Source organism: Dendropsophus ebraccatus, chromosome 1 (assembly GCF_027789765.1).
Source record: "Dendropsophus ebraccatus isolate aDenEbr1 chromosome 1, aDenEbr1.pat, whole genome shotgun sequence".
NCBI classification, from domain to species: domain Eukaryota; kingdom Metazoa; phylum Chordata; class Amphibia; order Anura; family Hylidae; genus Dendropsophus; species Dendropsophus ebraccatus.
The window spans coordinates 14,951,906-14,965,644 of NC_091454.1; the positions used below are offsets into that span (position 1 = coordinate 14,951,906).

General features: G+C 43.1%; 1 protein-coding gene across 4 annotated transcripts in view; it reads right to left on the reverse strand.

Moving 5' to 3' along the window:
* Positions 1-4,135: 4,135 nt before the first annotated feature.
* PRR5 (proline rich 5) overlaps positions 4,136-13,739 on the reverse strand; it is a 78,873-nt gene continuing 69,269 nt past the window's right edge. For all 4 annotated transcript variants that reach the window (XM_069967902.1, XM_069967906.1, XM_069967899.1 and 1 more), the window contains 2 exons: positions 8,312-8,450; positions 4,136-4,813 (listed from right to left, as the gene is read on the reverse strand). In XM_069967902.1, the coding sequence (XP_069824003.1) occupies positions 4,269-4,813; positions 8,312-8,450 (684 nt within the window). In that variant the 3' untranslated portion in view covers positions 4,136-4,268. The remainder of the gene's footprint in view (positions 4,814-8,311; positions 8,451-13,739) is intronic.

A 13,739-nucleotide genomic window follows, 5' to 3' on the forward strand; every position in this document is an offset into this window, starting at 1 on the left:
AGTAACTCTCTGGCGCCCCCACTTTGCTTCAGTTCTTGTGATAGTAGAGGGAAAAAAAACTATTCTATTCTATATGATATGTTGGTGGCGAGCTGTGTCCCCCATTCTGATATGTCCCATAACACTCTATGGTATATGTGCCCTTCATAACTTATCTTAGTTTATGTCATAGTTACATAATAAGGCGCTTATAGGGGTTCTCCGGAATTAGAAATACATAGCTGCCTTCTTTTAAAAACAGCGCCACCTTCCCTGAGGTTGTGTGTGGTATTACAACTTTAATGGAGCTGAGCTGCAATACCACACAAAAACTGTGTACAAGAGTGGCGCTGTTTCTAGAAGAAAGCAGCCATGTTTTTCCAATCTTGGATAACCCCTTTAAGTGGACTCTTAGTGGACCTACAGAGCCACAGGTCCACCTGGGATAGAAGGCGACTTTCCATCCTGCATTTTATACGGGGCTTATAGTTTACATATCCCGGTGCGGAGATAAATAGATCAGATAAACCCGCCTGTGCCTTCTGTGCCCTGAAGAACTTAGAGAGATTTGCTTTAAACAAAGCTAAAACACCGGCGCTTTCATGTCCCACCGCGCCGGAGCCGAGAGTTATTTATTCCATATAATATCTGCAAAAGCCATGACAAGTCTGCAATGAATACTAAGTGATTCAGAGAGTGAGGACGCCGAGCGGCCCCTGTAATATCCTACTGCAAGAACAAGTCCCACTGAACAAAGATGTCGACGAACAATTCATGGTACTAGAAACTGAAATCCGGCTTCTTAAAGGGGCAGTCACTCTTAAAAATGCACAAAGATTTAAGGAGAGATGGGGAAGGGAAACCTGTGGCCTTTTAGCTGTTGCAAAACTACAGTTCCCATCATGCTTTTGACTATGATCAGCATCAGGTTTGAATTAGTCGCAGGGCTGGACTGACAATCAGGCATACCGGGCAAATGCCCGGTGGGCCGCCCAGATTGCCAGTCTGTGGGCCATTATTAATTTAATTAATTTTTTTACATCAGTTAAAACTAAGTGGCTGCCAGTGATGTCACTAGGAATAAATGATGACATCACTTTACAGGAGATAAATGATTACACAAGGAAGGGAAAAACTAGTTGCCAGGATCACGAGGACAGTAGTGTATTGTCCCCAGAGTGTCTGAAGCAGCATCTGGATAGGCCATCAATAACTGATCAGAGAGTTCTAACACCTGACACACCTGTCAATCAGATGGCTTCTCCATACATTGTGCAGTGGCCATGTTGGGTTACTGAATCTCAGCTCCAATTGTATCAATGAGAGCTGAGCTGCAGTAACCCTTCCTCACCACTACACAATGTACGGCGCTGTCTGCCTCCGACTTTTAGCTGGTCAGATTTCAACCAATAGGATATCGATGGCCTATCCTGTGGATAGATCATCAGTGAAAAAGTCCCAGACCTGTTTAGGTCTCAGGTAGGGTCACACCTGTAAAAATAAGTCATGGCTCGCAGAGAGGACAGAATGACATCTGTATTGGCTTCCCATTATGTTGTATCTTTATTTACAGAGTAAATACAAAAATCTGGAAGTGTCTCCATCTGATACATCGGACGCACAGTGTGAACATTACCTAATGTCGTGAGACAATACAGACACTCGTCTCATGGAAAATGTGAGGGTTCTTCCTGTTTCGGAGTTGTTTGGCCCCTGAGTAAGTCTTCACGTAGACTTAAAGGGTTTTTTTCAACTATTTCTCTGATGGCCTATTCACAGGATCAGTCAAACATTGGAGGCCTCTACTGAGGATAGGCCATCATTAAAAAGTCCTGGAAAAACCCTTTAAGGAAACTCTCCACTGCACTGACATTTAGGGGGAGATTTATCAAACATGGTGTAAAGTGAAACTGGCTCAGTTGCCCCTAGCAACCAATCAGATTCCACCTTTCATTCCTCACAGACTCTTTGGAAAATGAAAGGTGGAATCTGATTGGTTGCTAGGGGCAACTGAGCCAGTTTTACCTCACACCATGTTTGATAAATCTCCCCCAATATCTTGTATGGTACATAGACCTTTTAGTACGCAGTGAGTGAACTTGTCGGCATTTGACTTCCTGCGGCTGGAGAAGTTGGATACCCATGACTGTTTCCATGTTTTCCAGGGCTGTATCCAACTTCTCCAGGCCCAGGGAGTAAAAGGTTGAGCGTTTGGGTTTGGATGAACGTTGCCATACCTGAACTTTCGGCAAGTCTGGTCAACACTAACACACAGCTACATGGTAGTCACCCAGACAGGAGGGCAAGTGGTAAGAGGACAAAGTAAATCTCAGAGTACGCAGAACACAATATGATGGAAAAAGTGGGTATGTGATGTATATAATTCATCTATGTAGCTACAAAGCTGATCACAAAATGTTTCCCTGCTAGGATGCCCAGCGATCAGCTGTAATCTGTACCAGGAAGTATTCAATTACCCTGCAACGCCACCACAGGGCAAATGAAGTATTACATGGTGCCCATTCAACTCAATGGGTTTTGATCATAGGACAGGACAGGTCCTGCAGAACAGGAGATGCTCTTTGTAACCACTCTCCGTTGTGGTCAAGGGAAGAGGATCCTAACCAGGGTTTTTCCTCTGTTATTTTTTAAACTTAATAACCCTTTAGGCTTTTAAAGGAGCTGGACTGGACTTTACAACATTGGGCCCAATCATAGGTAGCTGGTCTAAGGTGGCAATATATGTTGGATAAGTGTCAGCCAAACCTGCTGATGACTATCTAATATGCTTAGGAGCCTCCGGGCATCTGCCATTGGGGAAGAAGGGTTGGACATGTTATCTATGAGAGATAAGCCTCTGCCATGGCCATGGCTTTTTCCCTTATTTCCATTCTGAACTCAGCTAAGCATGCATGTCTATGGGGAGGACAAGAGAACTCAGCTAAGCATGCATGTGTATGTATGGGGAGGACGAGAGACAGCTGATGGCCATCTTATACGCATAGTCACTATTAGTCAGCCAGTGTCAGTGCAGCTGTCTTTGATAGTGGGAGATCTACCTACTTCCTGCATTGTGAATCTAGAAGGTTTTACTTCATGTGTTATAAGTCTAGGAGGAATTTAGGAGTTCTACCTCCTGTTGTGTTTTTTAACTTCCTGTTTGTTTGTTTTTTAATCTAGGAGCTTCTACTTCCTGTACAGTGATTCTAGAAGCTTCCACTTCCTGATTTGTGACTCTGGGAACTTCCACTTCCTGTTTTGTGAATTTAGGAGTTCTACCTCCTGTTGTGTTTTGCACTTCCTGTTTTGTTTTTGTGTATCTAGGAATCTGGGAGCTTCCACTTCCTGTTTTGTGAATCTAGGAGCTTCCACTTCCTGTTTAGTGAATATAGGAGCTTCCACTTCCTGTTTTTTGAATCTAGGCGCTTCCACTTCCTGTTTTGTGAATCTAGGAGCTTCCACTTACTGTTTTGTAAATCTAGGAGCTCCCACTTCCTGTTTTGTGAATCTAGGAGCTTCCACTTCCTGCTTTGTGAATCTAGGAGCTTCCACTTCCTGCTTCCACTTCCTGTTTTGTGAATCTAGGAGCTTCCACTTCCTGCTTTGTCAATCTAGGAGCTTCCACTTCCTGTTTGTGAATCTAGGAGCTTCTACTTCCTGTTTTATGAATCTAGGACTTTCTACTTCATACACCTTCAATAATTGATGGCTACACTATCGCTCAGCCGTCTGTTACCTCTCTCTATCCTCCCCATACACAAGAAGGTTCAGCATGACCCAACATTCTTGTGTTCTCTCTGAGGAGTGGATGGTTAAGCTGCAGCCATAGAGCTCTGGCTGTGGCTTATCTCTCCTAGAACAAAGAGGTCAGGCAGTGATTTTCCATCTGTTGGTGGTCGGTTGGGAGAGCCCCTTACACCATATACCAATTGCCGCACCTGCCACAAGGATGACAAGGCTATAAAGTGTATGGGGCCTTCAGGACTTTCAACTTCCTGTTTTGGAATCTAGAAGTTTCTTCTTCCTGTGTTCTATGAAATTCCACTTCCTGTGTTGTGGATCCATAAATTTCCACTTCCTGCTTCATGAATCTTACAGGTCTTTTGTCATCTGTAACTCAATGTATCATCCTAAGGGACGTTCATGGACCAAAATGAAACCAGAAATGCATTGTACATTTAATGGGAACCCCAAAAAAAAATTATAGAAATCAATGGACATGAGGTCAATGGAAATCATTGTAAACCCAAAGTAAAAGAAGAAAAAAAAAAAAAATTAAAAGCAGATTATTATACAAGGCTTTGACGGCCAACATCCATGGTGTATCCTGAAGATTTGGCACAACCTATTCCGAAATCAATAAAAATTCCTTCAGAGTCCGAGTCTATGGATTCTAAGATCTGGTCAACAATTGTCTCTGGACTGGAAGATGGCGCTGGGATCAAAGTGGAGTCTCTGGATGTATCCTCCCTGGAGCCGGCGCTGTGGAACAGTCCTTGTTGAGGTTCGCTGTTGTTATGCATTGATGGGAATTGTCCATTGCCCACGGCGGGGTGCTCCGGCTCTCCCGTGGCTTGTGGTTTGGTGGTGGACATCGAGAGTTTTGAGCTGGAGTCTAAGATGGTGGTAAGGTTGGAGTATCCCTGCATCTCCAGCAGTGAGGTCATCTCCGATACCGAGTGTCGTCTGATTCCGGTGCCGTTGGTCGCATGGTTTTCTATTTCGTACTCCGCTACTGGGGTCAGCAGTGGATTGTTGTAGCTCTTGGACCTCACCACTGGATTCTTGGTGATCATCTCGCCAGATTTAGGGCAACGTCTAAACAGGCGTTTCTCTGTGAAGGACACAAAATGACATAATGATCAGTTAAATAATTACATGCTACAAACAAAAGATAAAAAGGGATCCTAAAGAAGATGTACGCTGTGCTTCTTTACAGGCCAGTATGTCATCATGGCCACAGGTTTAAAACTACTGTGTCCCGAATATAATATTGCAACACTGCGACCCGGAATAATGTGCTGTCATACACTGTACCCTTGAATACAATACTGCCACACACTGTTCCCTGAATATAGTTCTGCCAAACTGTGCCCCTAGATATAATACTGCCACACACTGCGCCCCTGAATATAGTTATGCCACACACTGTATCCCTAAATATAATACTGTCACACACTGTACCCCTAAATATAATACTGCCACACACTGTTCCTCTGTATATAATACTGTTACACACTGTACCCCTAAATATAATACTGCCCCACATTTTGCCCCCTGAATATAATACTGCCACACCCTGCACCTCTGTATATAATACTGCCACACCCAGCACCTCTGTATATAATACTGCCACACACTGTTCCTCTGTATATAATACAGCTCCACACTGTACCTCTGTATATAATACTGCCACACCCAGAACCTCTGTATATAATACTGCCACACACTGTTCCTCTGTATATAATACAGCTCCACACTGCACCTCTGTATATAATACTGCCACACCCAGCACCTCTGTATATAATACTGCCACACACTGTTCCTCTGTATATAATACAGCTCTACACTGCACCTCTGTATATAATACTGCCACACCCAGCACCTCTGTATATAATACTGCCACACACTGTTCCTCTGTATATAATACAGCTCCACACTGCACCTCTGTATATAATACTGCCACACCCTGCACCTCTGTATATAATACTGCCACACACTGTAAGGCTATGTTCACACTACGTATATATAAATACGCATGAAACTCCGGCTGGGGATTTACGTAATTTGTGGCCGGCTATGTACGGTCCGCGAACTTACGCCCGTAGTCTACTTACGCTTCCCGAGCGCCCTACGTAGCGATCTGACAGCGGTCTTTTACTTGGAAATCTTCGCCTAGCCCCGGACACCCCACAGAACCTTTTGGATCGGCACAAAAAGCTTGAAAAAAGAAGAAATCACCACTACGTACGGGACCGCATGTTACGCTACGGGCGTAAGTTAGTACGGCGCCGCATACGATCCTCGCGTAAGTTCTTATGTAGTGTGAACTGTGCAGCCGTACATCGTATACTTTCCATTGTGCGCAAACTAAGTAAGTCTCCGGCCGCTTATTCACGGAACGCGCTATGGACGGAAACTTATGTAGTGTGAGCATAGCCTCCATCTGTATATAATACTGCCACACACTTTACCTCTATATATAATACTGCCACACCCTGCACCTCTGTATATAATACTGCCACACCCTGCACCTCTGTATATAATACTGCCACACCCTGCACCTCTGTATATAATACTGCCACACACTGTTCCTCTGTATATAATACTGCCACACACTGTACCCCTGAATATAATACTGCCACACACTGTACCCCTGAATATAATACTGCCACACACTGTACCCCTGAATATAATACTGCCACACACTGTACCCCTGAATATAATACTGCCACACACTGTACCCCTGAATATAATACTGCCAGAAGCTGTGACCCTGAAAATAAAACTCCCCTTCCCCAGTTCTTGCAAACTCCCAAAGCCCATGGGTTGGTAACTATGGAATTATATAGGTCCGTACAGTAGATTTATGTGTTTTTTTTTCAGTCAGATTGCAGGTCCGCTTCCTTTAAAAAAAATATTTTTTTACAAAACAAATATTTCTGCTGTATTTTGTGGCAGTGGAGTCTTTGGGTCACTTCAGGCACCAGAGCTCAGCTGTATCTGTATCCTCTGCCCACTGACCATAGGAATAAACATCTACTGTGTAATTACCCAGAATGGACACTTGGTGGCAGCAAATACTAAATAAAAACACAGCTTGACAGTCCTTGCAGTGGATACAGAGGGCTGCATCCTCACCTGTGGGGTTCTTACATCTGATTTATTTCTATCGGATTTATTAACTTTAGTTGATTTGTTTGTATCAGCTTTGTAAGCATTGAGGCGGGTGGTTAAAGCACCGGATAAGTGGGTGAGTGTCCCCAGATATATCCTGATGGATGGATCCAAGAGGAGGCGGCAATTCATTGCTCTGCAGTAGCCAGGCTTGGCCACAAGAGGGCGCATCTGCAAAGCTGCACAGGAACTGGGGTAAGTATATACTGTCAGGAGTCACAGTGGCCATAATTATTGGCAGTATTATAGTCAGGGGAACAGTGCGTGGCAGTATTATAGTCAGGGGCACAGAGTGTGACAATTTGATAGGGTGTAGTGTGTGGCAGTATATATTATATTAAGAGTACAATGGGTGGCAGTACGATATTCAGAGGGTACGGTAGGTGGTGATTTTATATTTGGAAAGTACAGTGTGCGGCAGTATTATAGTCAGAGAGTACAGTGTGTGGCAGTGTTGTATTTAGGGGCACAGTGTGTTGCAGTATTATATTCAGGGGCATATTATGTGTCAGTGTTGTATACAGGGGTTCAGTATGTGGCAGTATTATATTCAGGGACATAGTATGTGTCAGTGTTGTATATGGTATTTAGTGGCACATTGTGTGGCAGAATTATATTCAGGCACAGCATATGGCAGTATTATATTCAGGGGCACAGTATATGTCAGTGTTGTACTTAGTGGCACAGTATGTGGCAGAATTATATTCAGGCACAGCATATGACAGTATTATATTCAGGGGCACAGTATGTCACAGTATTATATTCAGAGAAACAGTATGTGGCAGTATTATATTCAGGGGCACAGTATGTGGCAGTATTATATTCAGAGGCACAGTATGTGGCAGTATTCTATTCAGGGGCACACTATGTGGCAGTATTTTATGCAGGGGCACAGTATGTGGCAGTATTATATGCAGGACCACATTATGTGGCAGTATTATATTCAGGGGCACAGTATGTGGCAGTATTCTATTCAGGGGCACAGTATGTGGCAGTATTATATTCAGGGGCACAGTATGTGGCAGTATTATATGCAGGACCACATTATGTGGCAGTATTATATTCAGGGGCACAGTATGTGGCAGTATTATATTCAGGGGCACAGTATGTGGCAGTATTATATTCAGGGGCACACTATGTGGCAGTATTCTATTCAGGGGCACAGTATGTGGAAGTATCATATCCAGGGATGAAGTACAGAAATCTTGGCAGCAAACTTTGCATATATGAGCTAGACGTCCTCATGGCAGTCTGGCCAGAGGGAGAAGAAAAGAGAATGAGTAGACGTCACCTGTGAATCACTGACTGTAAATGTTTATTCTGCCTCTATGTCTAATCTCCCAGTACACACAACCCCCAGCAACACCCTGCATGGCAAACTGAAACTGGGGATATATATATATGTGTAAAATGTAAGGAGTACAAAAGTACATACCCAAGATACAGGAGGAATGGGTGAATGGGGCATCACTAGAGTACAACCCGTATGTACCAAGGTATGGAGAGACCACCTTCTGAATGAGCGATTCCAGGTTCAGATATTCCTCCGACACGCCCTTAGACTCATGGACACCCTGGAAAATAAGAGATGGCCATAGCTGGTTTTATACATGTATTTCCTGGGGAAAGAATTATCTGATCCTCCTTCTAACAGATTACATCAGTAGTTAATTTATATCCCCGGCTAAATCAGAAGCTATTTCTATGGTAATCCTACCATGTGACTGCGGTGTCTCCGAGAAAAGCAAACTTTCATAGTCACGGTACTTTTCCATTAGAGTGAAGACACCTTCTGAGTCACAGAAAACACTTTATATGTTATTGGGTCAAATTTCTATAGGATACATAGTGGACACACGAAGATTACCTGTACCCATTAGTAGCAACTTATAGGGAGGAAAGGTAAGTATAGCCTACAGATAATGCAATAGAGTAGGAGGGGTATTTGCAGGACCCCATGGCAGTTCCCAAAGGGAAAAGGCCAAAGGTTATGTAAGGCACCTAATAACATTGGGTACATCTATTAGATTTATGATACTTAAATTCATAGAAACCTAGCTGATTTCCAGGTTATACTTGTTAAACATGTTTATATAGGACATATGGTGTCTCACAATGAATACCTTCACAGCATTAAAGGAAAACGTCCAGTTCTAGATCATGCTCAAGGGTTAAAGAGGCTGTGCTGAGCAACTATATGCATGCCTCCTTCTTCCCCACCTCTCCCTGCCTTGAGTGATTGATGTACAGTGCTTAGAGCTGGAAGCTGAGCCCTGTATCTAAATAAAACCAGTCATGGAGGGGTAGGGGTGGGAGGAGGCATGCATGCGGTGGTTTAGCACAGCCTTTTTGGCTTGTCAGCTCTGAGCATGATCTAGAGCTGGAAGATTTCCTTTAAGGCTGTAATGGTATTTATCTGTTTGTGGGACAGCCGCAGCATGCATGCCTCCTCTCTCCTCCATCCCTTCCTGTCTTGAATAATTGACTGGGCGTAGAGCTAAAAGCTGAGCCCTGTATCTCAATCAATCATATCAGGGAGGGTGGGGAAAGGAGACATGCATTCTGCAGTTTAGTGTCAAAGAGGCTGTGCTGAGCCGGAGTATGCATGCCTCCTTCCTCCTTCACTTCTCCTTGCCTTAAGAGATTGATGGACAAGGCTCAGAGGCGGAAGCTGATTCTCAATGAATCAAGTCAGGGATTCGTGTGGGGGGAGGAGGCACGCATACTGCGGCTCAGCACAGCCATTTTAATACTCAGCCACAGCATACATGTTTCCTCCACCCCTTCCTGCCTTGAGTGATTGACAAGCTAGGCTCAGCCCTGGAAGCAGCTCAGCACAACCTATTTGACACTTGAGCTCTAAGTACAATCTAGAACTGACAGATTCTCTTTAAACACCTTGTCAGTAAGGAGTAAAGTTAATTAAAAAGGGAGGTATTTGGGGGTCTAAACATATAGAAAATGGAAAGGAAAATTCTAGCTTTATTTCTTAATGTGTTACAGAAACAGGTGATAAGGTAAAATCAATGAGGGATGTGAGCTGGGTCCATGGCGGTTCCCAAAAGCAAATGGGCAACAATACATGTAAAACACCTGAACAGTTTTATAATATACACACACAGTTAACTGTTCATCTCTTCTGGCATATTTTGATAGAGCCAACATATTCCTAAGCAATGTATATAGACTGTATTCACTCCTATCAGCTTCTGTTTCTAATGCAGGGATTCCACATGGAAATCTGTGTGGATTTGCTGTGGATTAGATGCAGATTCGGAGTGGATTTTATCACCCCCATATTTTCTGCAGAGAAAACGTTCTGTAATAAGATGCCTTATGTCTGTCACCATGCAGACTCAAGGCACATGACTCTACAATATTAGAAATTATTAGGCCAGGACACAAAGGGTTACTCCGTAGTATACCAGTTGCAAAACATAGAAAGAAAAACTATTCAGTGAACACATTCTATAGATGTTTCGGGCTATGGGATTATGTAAATAGCCAGAGACCCTTTTTGCACCTCACTCACTAATGTAACATAAAACCTCCTCGGTTTGGATCTGTCCCCACATATGGGATCTATTAAATTCCAGAACGTGAACATGTGACTGCTAACAGGAGGGTTTTATATAAGTGAAAAAATTATTCTTGGTGTAATCTATAGACCCCCCAACATTACTGAGGAGGTAGATGGTCAGCTGAATAGACAAATAGAGCGGGCTGCCCGGGAGGGAACAGTAGTGATAATGGGGGACCTCAACTACCCAGATATAGATTGGGGTCACGGTTCAGCTAAAACCACAAAGGGGAGGGAATTTCTTAACCTCCTGCAGGATAATTTTCTGGGCCAGTTTGTGGAGGAGCCAACTAGAAGTGATGCCTTGTTGGATCTGGTTATTTCTAACAACGCTGAGCTGGTTGGGGATGTCACTGTCCATGAACACCTGGGGAATAGTGACCACAATATAGTGACTTTTAGCTTAAAGTGTAGAAAAGAAAAACATGTTGGGAGGGCAAAAACTCTTAATTTTAAAAGGGCCAATTTTCCTGGGTTAAGGGCAGAACTTCAGGGCATAGACTGGGAGCGGCTGCTGTCACATACTGATACAGCTAATAAATGGGAAATCTTCAAATCCACATTAAATAACTGTACTGCCAAATATATTCCTATGGGTAACAAATATAAACGGTTAAAATCCAATCCCACATGGCTTACAACCGAGGTTAGAAGGGCTATAAATGAGAAAAAAGGGGCATTCAAAAAATATAAATCAGAGGGGTCAGCTGTAGCATTTAAACATTACAAAGAAGTCAACAAAACCTGTAATAATGTAATAAAAGCAGCAAAAATTCACAATGAAAGGCAGGTAGCTATAGAAAGCAAAAGAAACCCCCAAAAATTCTTCAAATATATTAATGCAAAAAAACCAAGGTCAGAGCATGTAGGACCCCTAAATAATGGTGACGGGGAATTAATAACTGGGGATCAGGAGAAAGCTGAGTTACTTAATGGGTTCTTCAGTTCTGTATATACAAAAGAGGATGGAGCTGTGGTGGGTGGGGCCAGTACTGAGGTGGGTGGGGCCAGTGCAGCTAACACATGTAATGTACTGAACTGGTTTACTATAGATATGGTCCAAGATAAATTAAACAAACTCAATGTAACCAAAGCTCCAGGGCCTGATGGATTACACCCCAGAGTTCTTAGGGAACTCAGTTCTGTAATTTCTCTACCCTTGTATGAAATATTCCGTGATTCTTTGCTTACTGGTATTGTGCCGAGGGACTGGCGTAAGGCAAATGTAGTGCCGATCTTCAAAAAGGGCTCTCGAACTTCCCCAGGTAACTATAGACCCGTAAGCTTAACGTCCATTGTGGGGAAACTATTTGAGGGGCTTATAAGGGACTACATCCAGGAATATGTAGTGGCTAATAGTATTATAAGTGATAACCAGCATGGTTTTACTAAGGACAGAAGCTGTCAAACCAACCTAATATGTTTCTATGAAGAGGTAAGTAGAAGCCTGGATGGCGGCGCGGCTGTGGATATAGTGTACCTGGACTTTGCAAAAGCGTTTGACACAGTTCCTCATGGACGTCTGATGGGTAAGTTAAAGTCTATTGGTTTGGAAAATTTAATGTGTAACTGGATTGAAAACTGGCTTAATAATCGTACCCAGAGAGTGGTGGTCAATGATTCCTACTCCGAATGGTCCCCGGTAATAAGTGGTGTACCCCAAGGGTCAGTACTGGGCCCTCTTCTGTTTAACTTGTTTATTAATGATATTGAGAATGGAATTAACAGCAATGTTTCTATCTTTGCAGATGACACCAAGCTTTGTAGTACAGTACAGTCTATGGAGGATGTGCAGATGTTACAGGATGACTTAGACACACTGAGTGTTTGGGCGTCCACTTGGCAAATGAGGTTCAATGTGGATAAATGTAAAGTTATGCACCTGGGTACTAATAACCCGCATGCATCATATGTCCTGGGGGGAGTTACTCTGGGAGAGTCACTGATGGAGAAGGATCTGGGTGTACTTGTAGATAATAGACTACAGAACAGCACACAATGTCAGTCAGCTGCTTCTAAGGCCACCAGGATACTGTCATGCATTAAAACAGGCATGGACTCAAGGGACAGGGATATAATATTACCGCTTTATAAAGCTTTGGTGCGGCCCCATCTGGAGTATGCCGTCCAGTTTTGGAACCCGATTCATAAAAAGGATGTTCTAGAGCTGGAGAGGGTACAAAGACGGGCAACTAAACTAATAAGGGGAATGGAGCATCTTAGTTATGAGGAGAGATTAAAAGAATTACATTTGTTTAGTCTGGAGAAGAGACGTTTAAGGGGAGATATGATTAACTTATTTAAATATATAAATGGCCCCTACAAGAGATATGGGGAAAAGATGTTCCAGGTAAAACCCCCTCAAAGGACAAGAGGGCACTGCCTCCGCCTGGAGAAAAAAAGGTTCAACCTCCGGAGGCGACAAGTCTTCTTTACCATGAGAACTGTGAATCTGTGGAACAGTCTACCACAGGATCTGGTCACAGCAAAAACAGTAGAGGGCTTCAAAACAGGGCTAGACAAGTTCTTAGGCCAAAATAATATAGATGCATATGTATAGAACATATCACCCCTCCCCCTTCCCTGTATCCATCCCCTCCTTGGTTGAACTTGATGGACATGTGTCTTTTTTCAACCGTATTAACTATGTAACTATGTAACTATGTAACAGGAGGGTTTTATATAACAGCTAAACTCTGTATATACTTCTTCACGTCCCTTCCTGAAAGTTAATGATTTATATTTCCTTCCAGGATTGATAATTGTGTAAAGAAAATCAAATTTTTTATGAATTAATTTTAGTACATACTTAGGGGCTTCAACTGGCCCATGTGAGTCATCTTCGATCACTTGCTAAATGGTCCTAACAGGGTCCTATACAGAAATAAGAGGACTCTGTAGCATAATGCCTCACCTACTAAGCGCTCTCTTACCTAGATCCAAAATTCTGGGTTAATTTATGTTACATCTGAATAGAGAAGCTTTGTTTCCAGACTTTGCAAAGTACATAATTCTGTCTCCCTTTAGCCACCCCTAGGGGGAGCTCACTGCTCACTGCATGTGGCTATGCAGTGTCCCAGAACATGCAGACTACTACTCCTATTATGGCCATTTCTATTGCTGTGCCCATGCCTGTTCTGGTAAGGGTTTGCACTGCAACTGCTGCTGGTTTTCCCCTAGTATTCTCTGGTAATGTGCATTTTCATGTGTGTTCTCATGTATTCCTGTGTATTGTTACAGTGTACAGTGGTATGCAAGGCTGTTGAACACGTGACCTGTAACC